Source organism: Lichenostomus cassidix, chromosome 4, assembly GCF_008360975.1.
Source record: "Lichenostomus cassidix isolate B80296 chromosome 4, HeHo_3.0, whole genome shotgun sequence".
NCBI lineage: Eukaryota > Metazoa > Chordata > Aves > Passeriformes > Meliphagidae > Lichenostomus > Lichenostomus cassidix.
This window is the reverse complement of record NC_139484.1, coordinates 64,494,388-64,508,054: the sequence shown is the minus strand read 5'-3', so window position 1 is coordinate 64,508,054 and position 13,667 is coordinate 64,494,388. Positions and strand designations below refer to the sequence as shown.

At 37.8% G+C, this 13,667-nt stretch overlaps 1 protein-coding gene across 6 annotated transcripts in view; it reads right to left on the bottom strand.

The window, feature by feature from the left end:
* Positions 1-13,667, bottom strand: part of NSD2 (nuclear receptor binding SET domain protein 2) — a 99,482-nt gene that overhangs the window by 19,656 nt on the left and 66,159 nt on the right. For 5 of the 6 annotated variants that reach the window (XM_085059613.1, XM_085059612.1, XM_085059615.1 and 2 more), the window contains 4 exons: positions 12,874-12,992; positions 10,728-10,832; positions 9,436-9,517; positions 8,339-8,463 (listed from right to left, as the gene is read on the bottom strand). In XM_085059613.1, coding sequence (XP_084915739.1) covers positions 8,339-8,463; positions 9,436-9,517; positions 10,728-10,832; positions 12,874-12,992 — 431 coding nt within the window. The remainder of the gene's footprint in view (positions 1-8,338; positions 8,464-9,435; positions 9,518-10,727; positions 10,833-12,873; positions 12,993-13,667) is intronic. The other variant, XM_085059617.1, reaches the window with a different exon arrangement.

Genomic DNA, 13,667 nt, shown 5'->3' with positions numbered 1-13,667 from the left:
GGCCTCGCTGGCAGAGGCTTTCACACTTCACTGCCTGAACACCAAGCAAGGCTGGTATTCAGAAATATAAAGGAAATTTTAGATTTCCTTTCTACTGGAAACGCTGCACCTGCATACACGAGAGAAAGGGAAGAAAATAGCCTAAAAACCAATTCATGCTCTTCATGTGGGGCAGGCCAGAACTTACTTCAGGGCTCAGTGAGGTTCTGAATACAATTATCACTCACAGAAATGACTAATTTCCCATCAGGCTCCCAAGGCAATCCTTCCTTTACCACACATCTCAGTCATTATTCACTACTTACACCCATAAAACTCAAAAGGGAACATGTAGGGACATATTACTGCATTTTTCCAAGTTCTCCATAGCTTTATTATTGAAAAAACACCACTGAGTCAAACTGGGACAAAACTTTGGCATTTCTGTGTATTCTTTGTGTTTAGTACTGTATTTTTATCCTTGAAAAGATGGAAACTCTAGCAATGGGTCATTAAAGAATTTGGTTTACTCATCTCAAGATTGAGCACATATTTTATACTACTACTGTATTTTTGGCAACACCTACTCAGGCCCACAATGGTACAGGGATCAGCATACAAAGACTTCAAATCCCCCAAAGTAATTTTAATTTTCTTTTGAACTACATGCTAAAATTCCCTGTTCACAATAACCAAAAGAAGTGCTTAAGGGATTCTTTCAAACAAACATCAACCTATTTTTAGAAAGACTATACAACAATGCTTATAAAAGCCATCTTCAGCGTTAATTCCTAACTGAATGAACATGTTTTGCATACTGCAACATTTAATGGATAATGCCAGATTACATCAGCATGCACTGCTGAATACTGGGTAATTGTTTAATTGCTAAATTTAAGGATGAGATTTACTTTTTTTTACAGCTTCCTGGATTACTTTTACCCATTATGTGCAAAAGGGACTACAATGTGCATATGGATGCAAGGACTGTTGGTGGAACAGTGGAGTTTCTTTGGCACCATTATATTAAGGGGTTGCTGAGCAGGCTTAGAGGAGGAAATGTGTGCAACTCTATACAGCTACAATAAGACAACACACTAGAGCATTGAAAGGAATTAAAGTGAGTCAGCTATGTGCATTTTCTGAGTTTATATGTTTATATTCTTAATTTTGTCTTTTATCTGAAGCACTCTAAAATGATTAAAGGGGGGCAGGCAGGAAGTAAATTTGACAGAAGATGCTGTACACAGATTTTGTGTACAAAATCACTTATCAATGCTTTTCCTCCTGCAAGACTTCCTCCAGCTGCAACACAAGTCCTGCAGCTGCAACACTGAGTTAAGTGCACAGCTCATTGCAACATCAATTAAAATGTTCAGAGGGGAAAGGATAAGCACTTGCACAGGGAAACATTTCTCACAGTACATCTAAATACTGAATCCAAGTCTACTACAATTTTTTAAGCATTTTTTACAGCCAGGTACCTGATTCCAGTCTCAGCCACATACCTCAGAAAAAATGCGAGGCAATTCTTCATTCCCTCTGGCATTTTACTAAAAAAGAGTTAGATGCAAGCTAGTATGTACACTCAGCTTGCATATTTCTAGAACCACGTGGGTGAACTTCACAAATGGTATTACTATTTCCACATCTGGGCGGTTGAAATGTCACTCAAAAAAGAAAAAAAAGGTAGCGACATATTCTCGGTTGGCATCCAACCATATTGATACATGATATAAGCTGTGAGTCTGTGAAAGGATAGACTGAAATTTAAAAATTCAAATCATGCTGTGGTTCAAAGATGGCAAATACCGATGTGGACATTTGCTCCACCCACTTGAAGAAAAAAAATGTTTTTCCACTTATAATTTTATCCTTTCTTTCAGACAGCCCCAAAATCAGAGTAAATACCAGAGCCAGCAAAATCACTAGCCTGTAATTTGAAGGAAAAAAAGTTCAGAAATTCTAGGTCTGAAAATAAAAGTGTCTGCATTCATCCAATCTGCAGCCCCGGAACTGAAGAAGTTACCACAGTAAGAACAAAAAAATGCATCTGCTCTGCTTGTCAGGACTGGCCCTCAATCAGCTGGCAACCTGGCTATTAAATGTGCCTTTTGTTTTAGATTTAGGATTAAGTCTTAATTTTTAACATCTGATCTACACAAGCATCCTTGCTGGCTCAGTGTTATCCTGGGAGGGGGGGAGGGGGTCATAGTGTGTCTTTTTTTGTTCCCAGTATGTAATTCCAGGCTAAAGGATGTCCTAAAGGAGCAGAGTATCAGTATTGGTTTAAGGCAAAAGCTCCTTGGAGCTCATGGAGCAGAATCAAGTCCCAAATACTATGCATTGTGTGTTGGCAATTGCAGACTAAACAACATCAACACTTCTGCGCTCATCTGCTTCCCTGGGACTTCCCCTCTCCTAGATCCAATTCAGACAAAGTTTTGCTGCTGTGTTTGAAGGCTCAAAGCAAATTTGGAAATTTAGAGTGGAAAGGTTGCTAGCATTTAAACATCTATGGTGCCCACACTGGAACAGACTCCAACAGTTCCTATTCCACCAGCCACACACTTCTTCTGACTTTTCCAGCTACCAAAGTGACATTTTTGCTCAGAATTTTTTTTCTTCAGCAAACTCACTTTATCAACTCACTCAGTCTAATAAAAGCACTTAATGTATTACTCATATATGCTTGTGAAAAAGCCTTAAGAACACAACCTTTGGTCCTAGTCATTCAAGACAACAATGTTGTTCTGTCACGTTCTGTTTAAGCAGTAACAAAAACAACTAAAGGGCAAATTTTTTGAGAGCCAAAGAAGGCAAGCCCTCCCACTTCCCCTTGTTTTACTTGAGCATCACCTGCTTTATAATGCAGGGTGTAGAACATCAAAAGGAAACACACCCCCCCCATGTACACTTATCTTAAAGCTAGGGGTATAAAAAATGAAAACAAAGCATGGCAGGAAATTATTTCCTCCTGCTTGTTTGGCAGGCAAGTCTCCTCCAGTGCAGGAGCAGCAGGACTCATGAAATACAGGGCCCACATAGAGTGACCTGCACCTTTTACAGGGATGTCTTAAGACACTCCCTGGCTTAAGCAGCATCCTCTCTCAGGTCACCTGCTCTTAGATGTGATCATATGATATGAACATATCATATAAAAAAAATTAACGGCATCTTTTCAGAGGCAATTTAAGAGGCACATCTTCATGAGTTCTGAATGGTGCTGCTTACTAAGTTTCACTTTCCTTAACACTCAGGACACTGCTACAATCTCAGACTTCCTGACAAGACTTTAGAATCAGTGATTTCTATACCACAGCCACCCAGGAGGAAGTGGGCTGGGCTGGCCAAGAGCTCCCTCTAGAAAGCTTGGAGTATGCATGTTCTGATAAATAGACTCTTCAGTCTTTCCAGCTGATAAAACCCAACTGCATATTTTTTTCTTACTAAGAAAATCTGAGCAGCTAGAGGTTTGGGATTTTTTTTAACTCTAAGAACAACTTCTGCAAGAGTAAGTCAATAAGCAACATACAAACAGGTCAGGCTGTATTCAAAAGACAATCTATCGTGCACCCACACAGAGACAGAAAAACTGACAGAGCCAATTGAGTTACAGTTAACATTTCCTTTATTTCATATAAGAATTCCTGAACTGAATGAAGAGTGATATTTTGGCCCATACTGCTAGACTGGATAAATTCTTTAAGTATGCGGTGCCACAAGTGTACACAGTACTATAATAGCAAAAAAAAGACAGCCTGGGACAAATTTCATTTTTATTATTAGCAGGAGTTAGACGTTTCAGATAAGGATATTACGCATTTCTGAATTTGCCTGGAAAGTTAATTAAAACTATGAGAACATTTTAAAACAGTATAAAATTGCCTATAGATACTCATGATACTTTGGTAGGGGATGTGGAATAAAAACCTACATCATGTAAACATTCAGTTAACAGATTCTCTGCACTCTGAAGCCTAAGTAACACACAAGAGGAGAATAATTACATAAGAAACTTAGTTTTCTACACAGAATGTGCCGCCAAAGAACAGAAGTGAAGCTTAGAACTTTTTTCCACGTGGAAACAGAACCATTGTAACAAAACTGTATGGTCTGGTGAGTGATGCAGGTCATGTAAAATGTTAGATGCTTTAGCAGAGGTTTAGCAAGGAACAAGTCCCAACTACTCGCAGTGTTCCACAAAAATGTACCCCTGACTGCTTATTGGTGCTTTTAAACAGGAAAAAAATAATCCACACATACAGAAACAAACACAGGAAACAACTGTCTGCTAAGTCACAGGATGTAAGGTGGCACTATAGATTAACTTATCCTTAAGCACTGTTTAGAAAAGAAAATTATATTTGAAGGAAGCTTCAATGAAATGCTAGAAGCACAGTGATTTTGTTTAGCAACCTGCAAGGTTAACCGCAACTATTTTTTCTTTAGGTCAGCAGTTCATTTAACGTAACATGAATTCCCTTCTTCCTTCCTGTTCTTAGGATCAAAAAGACAGTTATTTTTACCTTCAGTAAGAGTTTTTAGTTGTACACTCTAGGACAACTAGACTCCAGGGTTGATAAATGGAGCTGATGTAGTTTTTGAGTTGCAAGCTGTGCACGTCTCATGACTGCCTTCTCAAAACACCTTACCTTTTAAGAGCTGTACGTGTTTTCTCCATTGTGTATACATGCTAATACCCATTAAAGATGCAGATAAATGAAATCTGTCTCAAATCAGTAATGGGAAAAAAATGCACTGTTTAATATGCAGCAAAAGAGCATTAAGGCTTGCATTACTATAATTTGCATTGTTAGGCCTTGGAAACACAAGGATTCGTATCTATAACCAGGAACTGAGCTTGTTTTGACACTGGGTGTTACAGAAGGAAGAAAGAATTCCTCTAAGGAAGATGTGAGGAAATTAAAATAAAAGCACCTCTTCAAATCTTTCCCAGGCTTCTTTAAGCTGCCATCTGCTGGTCAGCTCAGACTTGAGGGTGTGATGAATGACAGGCTGGCTAACTTAGAGAGTATTACATGTGCTTTATTTTGTCCTCTCTTAGGAAAAGATTACAGTTTCTTTGACAAAGTTCGTAAGTAGTACCTACGGTCTGCACGATATTTTGACACTTATCTGCTGTCAACAAATTCATCCAATTTTATAAAGCCAGGCAATAATCACAAAAATTGATCGAAAAGCTAAAGCAGATATGTTTCATGCAAACACACCAAGTGTGCCAATAATCCAGCACTAATGGTAAAGTCTTTTTTATTTATTAAAAAAATACTGATTACACTCTTACTGGCACCTACTGTATTATTGGGGGGTGGAGGGCCAAGGTAAAAAAAGAAATTAAAATACACCACCTGTATATCTTCTCACAAATATCATGTGCTTTTGGATGGTTACACCAAGTCTTACATAGCCAGTAAAAAAACTACTCCGAGCTTCTGCAGACTCCAAGTGTTGAGTATCTTTTTCACATCTGGCCCTACCAGTTGCCCATTAAGAATTATATTTTAACAAAATCGTATTTCACGTAAGTACTGGAAAAAATTACTACTGGTGTCAAGTGCCTAGAAGTCAAATTATTTTGCTTCAAAATTAAATGCAGGTATGAAATTCATTTATTTCTGTATAAACACTTTACTGCTTCTGTCCACCCATCTTAAAACAACTTCAAAGCCCAATTTTTTGAAAGGAGTGAACCTTTAATCTCTAATATGTCATATCTATAAGTCTGTTTGTACAAGTCCACATCCCCACTCTTATCTCTCTCCCAAAGTAATTTATCAACTGAAAATTTAGCCTTGCCTGATTTTATAGTATTCTAAATAAATCCCATTTAAAAAGTATCCCCCAATACCAACAAAAAGTATTAAAAATATTTTTGAAAATGTCAAATAAGATGCATCTTTCAAACAAGAAAGAACTGAGCACACCATTCCTAGAACCTGATTGTAAAGGACAGACATTTGAGGGGTGTGAAGCTAACAACAGCTCTTGACAAGTAACAGTCACATCCAGATTCTATTCTGGAACAAGCTGTCCACAAAGAGTATGGGAGAAAAAGAAAGGAGAGGAGGGAAAAAAAGACCAGAATCCTCATATATACACCTTGAGGAGATGTATGTGCTTGCAGAATAGAGAGAACTTTTTTCTATGCTTGTTAAGAGAGCACCTAAACCAACACTTAGAAGTATTATAGTGAACACAGAAATGTGAAAGTTAATCATTAAATCTATTTTATGTTGGAAAGAATAACACCCTATTCAATTAACTGTGCAAGGCTTTCATCATAACCTGACTGTTTATTTTTTAAACCCTTTCCCTTAATACTGGGAAAGTTTCTCTCCAGGTGAATGCTCTCAGGACACAAACATATTTAGCTGTTTAGACAAGTGCTAAATAAAAATACAAAAGGGAAATAAAGAAAGTTTTTAGAGCCACCCACACAATCCAGTATTTCTGTCTTTCCTTGTTTTGTAGAGCAGGTCAATATAAATTTCAGAAACACATGCCTGATATTTTTATTTAAAGGCAAAATATATCTAATATAGGAAACACAATGGGCCCAATCCTTAGTTGGTCCAAGTTCAGGTCAGTGTAGCTTTAACCAGTCCAAGGATCTAGTCCATTAATCTACTTCCCCCTGCACCCAGACCCCCAAATCTGTTATTTAACAAAGCGTGTTTTCTGTTATGCTGTTTGGGACATTTTTTAATATCTTAACCCTTTGAAAACAATTAATTCACTTTCTAGTTTGTGCATCCATGCTCTGTGAGCAGTGTATGATGGTAATTTTTCTCACATCTTCTACTGTTTAGCAGTAGCTGAGTAAATTAGTGCTAAGTTTTAGAACTTCCATCTCAGCCATATGTAAGATTTAACCATATCCTCTCTCACATGTGAACCATTGTGTTACAACTGAAAATCCTACAAAAATGAGCCTTTTGTAAAGAAAGGCTTCTGGATAATCCATTTTACAATCACCATCTCTAGAAAGAGCAGAATCTTTCTCCTGAGTGCACAATACTTAGAGATGCTTATTTTGAGCCAAAAAAGACAGTTTTTTCCTTACACTAGTCTGGCTGAATAGACAGTCCCAAATAGAAACAGCCATTACACAGCAGATCCCATCGGCAAGGCCAATCCAGCAGAAGCTGGTAAGCCAAAAGACAGGAGTCTCTCAAATCAACAAAACAAAGTATTACTTTACCTGGCTGCTGCTATGGACATTATTTCCTGTGGGACTTCCTTTGCTTGTTTTATTGGGGTACAGGAGGGAGGATTTATTGGTTTTTTTTTTCAGTTAAAATATTTTTCCAGTTACAGTTAAGATATACAGCCATTAACATGCAATCTTTTTTCCCTACCCAAAGGTAAACTGTTTACTGAACATTGCCTAGATATTTTAACTGCATTCATCACAGCACCTCATGCATTTGTTAGGGGAGATGAAAGTCTCTAGGAGAGCTGGAAGCCCTACTCCCTTGTAAGCAGGCAAGTATTTTCTCTACAGCTTTTGTAACACAAACTGGGTGAAGCTGTTTGTCTATGGATATTTTACTAAATCCTACCAACTACAGATCCAAACCCACCTGCAAAACAGCATGCATACTTCACCCCCATGCTGCCACTCTTTGGCTGATTGGGTTTTAACAGTGTAGATGACTCGGGGAATGGTTTCATGGATTGTGTGACTGCACTTCTGGTACATACATTTCATTTATTTTATGTCAACTGAGAAGAATTACAGTTCCAAATACGCAGAGCTAAGACTATGATTAGCAAGTATCAAAAAGATACATCCTTCACTGCCTGTTTAACTCTACTGGGGATGGAGCTATTTGCATCACAGAGAAATAGCACTAAAACAACCTGAAAACTAATTTGAGTTAAAAGGGGCTCTGCTCAGAGGACTGTCCAGTTCTAGATCAAAGAGAGGATTAGGAAATTTGCTTCGATATAAAAGCTATGGCAACATGACAATATTGAGTTACATAATGTAACTAATGTAGTACACTTACATAAAAGTCTGTAGAAGAAAATACAGAACACACTGGCATTTTACTTTGCCTCTAATAGGTTACAATTCTAAAACGTTGTTGGTAAATACATTAAAAACCACAATAATATCTCGACGTCCCCCAAATCAGACGCTCGTGTTACAATAAATGAATTTGCAATGCACACGTTAACAGGTTTCACAGAGGCCAAAACTGTAACTTGTCTAGAGCACCAACGTTAGAGAATTCGCCTTTGATTTTTGCTTTTTTTTTTTTTAAACAAGATTCACACCTGATAATTTCTGTAATTAAATGGCTGTGTGCAAACACCACTTTTTTTTTACCTCATTCTCAGTTAAGGAAGCTGAAGGAGATGAACTCTTGCTAAAAGCAAGAGTTGAAGATTCTGCTGCTGAAGCCCGATTTCGCTTCTTCAGAGGTTTACATGCATCAGACAGATTTTTCGTTGCTGTAAAATAATTTTGGTTTACAAAGTGAAGTTTGGAACTTTAAAATATTATCTCCCTGAAGCCATTTTAAATATTCCTTCAGATAAAGGAAGGAATTATTTAGGTAGGTCTTCTGGGCACCTACTTAGGATTGAGCGAACATGAAGTTTCTGAAGCCATGTGTTTTGGCTTGGTTTTAAAAATAAAGAGGTTTCCATTAACCAAATATGTGCTAAGAGATGTTTTCCCCATTTTTTAATCATCTCATTTCTATTAAAATCAAAATATCTTGTGACTTAAGACCTCTTTAAAGCAGAGGTAACAGTTATATCAGAAGGCCTATGTGATCTCATCACAATCTGAGTAACACTAACACTTTGTTAAGAGAAAATTCACAGGAGCCACGCATTAGCTATGGCACATCACCACTTCTACACCGTGCAGAACTTGCTGAAGCTCACTTGTCTTTAGCATATCACTGTAACACCTAAAGAGACATGCTCTGACAGAAGTTACCTTAAACTTGAGCATCATTAACAAGTCTGACTTTGGCGTTTTGATCCAAGGCTCTATAAAATTCCCTGTCATGCTCCACACTGCTTCCCATCAAGCATCGTTTAGAAGGACTAAACCCCCACAGCAGCTGATGACACTGACAGTCACTGCACTTGTTTTACCAGGCCAGTGCAGCAGGCAGATGGGAGCAGCAGGGTTTGCTCCCTGCTCGCCAAGATCTTGGGGCACCAGCTTTAATCTGGTGCCATCAAACGGTGAACTTGTAAACTGCTGCTCTCAACCAGCAACGCACAATTTCAGTCCAGGATGGAGCTGCAGAAGGACAGTGAAGGAACAGGGCTCCCCCCCAGCTGTGGCACAGTGCCTGCAACTGCTCACTGAGTCAGCAGGATTTAGCTGGCTGCCTCAGACAACCTGGGCATCTTAAAATTATTTAACTGAGAAAGTGACATTAAAACTTATTCTGACCACATTACCTGACTGGTTCTTTTGTGAAGAGGAGGTTTCTGTGACCTTAGAAGAGTTTGTTTTTGCTGTTTTGTCATTGCTTGTCTCCCTCTGTCACAAAAAAAAATATGAAAAAATAAAAAAACTCCTAATTTATGAGTGGTTGGATACAACTGGCAATTAGTTCTGGATTTAAGTTATTAAAAAGAAAGTGTCTTTACAAATATCTGAAAGGTACTGTAGTTAAGCTAGTCCCATTTAAGTGAATTTTAAAACTCATTTACAGCACAGGGTACAAAGCCATAAACAAATGAGAAAAATTAAAGAACACAGTATTTCAGCATCCCACTTATCCATCCCAAACTCAGCGTATCAAAAGGGAGAGTGCTAAATGAACACGAAACTTGTAAATTATCCTTACTGCTCTTTGAACAAACTGGTCAAATTAAAACCTTTAATTATTAAAGGTAAACTACAGAATTAGTATATAAATTTGAGAGTAAGCCCTGTGCAGAACTAGAAGTCTCAGAGAGGCTTGCTTTCAACTCCACTACTTATAGCAGTGCCATTTTTTAAATTACTATGGTTAAGATTGTTTCAGCATTTCCAAAATAAAACCACTATTTTCAAGGGAGAATAAATATCAACTAAATTTGCACCAGATTGAGCATTCATGATTAAAAGTTTAGGCCAAAAACCGGGAAAGTTTTTGTCAAATCTTTGTCAAAGACGTGGTTCCTTACACATGCCACTATTTTTTTCCTGTTCTTATGTTATAGATTCATTCAAGTTACTCAGACTGTAGCCTAGAGTGCTTACCTCTGACACATGCTCACCTGATCAATAAGCACAATTCTATTAACAGAAGGCTTTACACGCATTTCCAATGCTTTACATGCTTTTTCACAGTCTCCATCTGACAATCAGTTTTACCAAAGATACACAGGTGAACACCTCAAAGGCCAGAGAACTGACTTCCTTTGTAAAAATGAATGTACTGCACTACAGATGTGCCATGCTTTTCTGAGCTCTAAGCACACTAAGCTGCCCCACTACCAAGGCCACCAGAGGCTCCCAGTATCAGTTTTCTAAGATTACTGTTACACTTCTGGGTAAAAATGGAAGAAAAGAGGGTGTCAAGAGCAAGGTGCCAGATTCTTTTCAGCGGTGCCTAGTGACAAGTAGTAATGGCCATAAACTAAAACACACCAAGTTCCACCTCAAAATGAGGAAGATTTCTTTACTTTGAGGTGGCAGAGCATTGGAACAGCTGCCCACAGAGGTCATGGAGTCCCCATCTCTGGAGACATTCCAAACCCACCTGGACACATTCCTGTGTAACCTGCTCTAGATGACCCTGTCTTGGCAGGGGGATTGGACTGGATGATTTCCAGAGGCCCCTTCCAATCCTAAGGATTCTGTGATTCTGTGAAAATGTACAGTATAGTTCATTCTTTAAAGCACACTTTACAGAACCCCCATTTTGTTAATGTGCATTTTATGTACATCATCAAAGCAAAAATGAACAAAGTAGTTTTTCAAAACGTCCATATTGGTACTTATGACTTGGTTATGTTATGCAAAAACATTCTGATTCTGTAAATAAGAATTAAGGACAAAAGGAGAGTATAACCCACAATCCTTGTGCAAGGAAACTGTCATGAAATTACAGCTCCTCCTGTCCAGAATGATTGCAACTAAAGCCTACGGGCAAAGTGGGAATAGCAGACGGAAGGTATATGGATACTGTTTGCTTTTTTGGATCATTACATAGATATTTTCACTCTCATTCACTGAATGTTCTACTAAGTAGTAGCACATACAGCTGGAAGTGCCTCGGGCTTGTGGAAGGCAGGAAAAAGACTAAGAAGTAATTCCTAAAACAAATTGCAAACCATATCTGACCTTTCTGTGGAGCACAAGCCCTGCTATATGCATTCAGTTTCCAAACTACCTAATATTTACACACATCAGACCCCTTGCAACCAGGTCAGATACTCTGACCAGATAGAGAAAAACCCTCTTAAAATGCACATTACTAAGTCAGCCTCATTAGTGCTATGTATCTTATGGGAATCATTCCCCTCATTTGGTTATTTATTTCCTTGCTGATATATTTACATGTGTGTCACAGCACCAAAGACACCAGAACCTCCCATTCATGAACTACACTGCAACCACCTAAAATCCTACTGCTGAGAATGTAGGCAAACTGTAGTGTACAAATGCTGGTGGGACAGGAAAGTAACTTGAGAACAGTCAAAACAAGGACTTTATAAAAGGAATTAATTATAATAAGTAAACTTCATTATTCCATGGATCAAGTGTATTGTAGTCTATTAAAATCAGTTAGACAAGTTTAAAGAGGTTTGAAAAACTGCTCCTAAAACACCATATGAATAGTCAACAACTAACCCATTATGCAAGAAGTGCAAAAATCAGTTCTGGCCCTTCTTTCTGCAAAGGTAAAAACATTAAGAATTATCTCTATCCCTTCTTAATCACCTCATGAAGCCTGTCTATAGGAAATTCTATTTATTTTTTTATATTAAACTCTAAGACAACAAATTGTCTTAATATCCACAGTATCAACAGAAGTAGCAAAATAACCAGCCTCCCAAACAAATTGATACCTACAAATAAGACCTCCATAATTCATTTAAAAAATAAATCTACTACCTTTCCTTCTACTAGGTTGTTTCACTTGACTGCTGTACCACTGAAGTTCTGAGTTTAGGTTTATGGCACTCACACTACAGTATTACACTGCAATAGCACATCTGAAAACGAGTGTGAGCTAAGCTTTCCATACAAGGAAAACCCATGAAGTTCACTGCTCTACATGCATGACTACATAAACCTACACCTAAGTCTCCACAACATTTGTGCTGTGTCCACACACATGGTGATCTATGTAAGATAAATTCTCATTCTCACAAGCAAGCTAACCTGAAAAGGAGCCTGTGATTTGTGGGATAAATGTACTTTTACTGCATAAATATAAATTTACTGCAGTTTGCTAACAAATGGGTCAGCATGCCACTCTAAAATGTCATATAACCTTCCAATTAACGAAAAGTAGTTTTTCTGTTTTGCTTTCCTCTCCTGAATTTTGTCTAAAATATTGACTAAAAGTATTTTTTTTTTACATTTTTGTAAAACTAGCTGCAAGTCAGAAGGAAAGAAGAACTACAAAGCGTAACAACACAGAGAGGTGATGCTTCCCTCTCTCCATTCCTTTGAGAAACAGTTTAAGTAGCAACTTGTCATACCTCCGTCCTCAAAACCAAAGGAAAAAAATCCCACAGTGGTAACCTCACATGTATCTCTGAATATTGACAACATTTTGGTATGATATATGGGCGTTTCTTTTTTAATCCTGAAAGTGGAAATGCTGACAAACTTAACTACAGCAATGAGACTGGTGCTGCTATAAATCAACCCCAACAAACCAATGACATAATTACCTTCCGATTATTCTGTTTATCCATCCTGAGTCTTTTCCTAGGTGCTTCCTGAACTTCAAAATCTTCTGTAGGCTCCTTTGTCCTCTTTTTTTGGTTTCTTTTATTTCCATGTAAATTACCTTGGGATGGGGGATGGGGGAAACTTACATGAAAAATAATCTAAAACCCACTTTGAAATAATTTTGAACTGATCTAGTTATTTAAGGTACTTTCAGTCATTATTTTTAAAACATGGTTCAACATTAACACAGTTTGATGAACCCTTAATGCTTAGGGTCTGGTTTCTAGGGCTGAAGACTAACTCTAGAACACATCCAAATCAACTGCTTCATACTCAAGTTATTTTACAATGATGAATCTGCATGTACAAGCACTAGTTTAAGATCTGAATGTTACTGCCCAATATTTATTTCCTATGGTCAGACTGCATGTGACTGATGTATACAGCTTTTAACTCTCCTACCACTTTGTAGCAGTGCCTTATCACTACAATTAATTTTTAAGTCTCCTCCTTAAGGCTACTTTAAGTTCTCCAAATGATAGAGATGAAGATACTGGTGATATCTATTAAGGGGCCTCTGAAAAAGACAAGATATCACCAACTGTACAGACTAATTCTCTGTCTGGTATGGCAATGCCAGACTCTAGCAAGCTTACTCATATTTTACAGGAGACCATAAGATCCCTTCCCTTTATAAATCAGAATCCTATGAACAGAACCACATTGGCCATTTTAGACCACAAACTTATTAATGTATTTAGATGATTGTTCACTGTAAAGTTCAAGCAGCTAC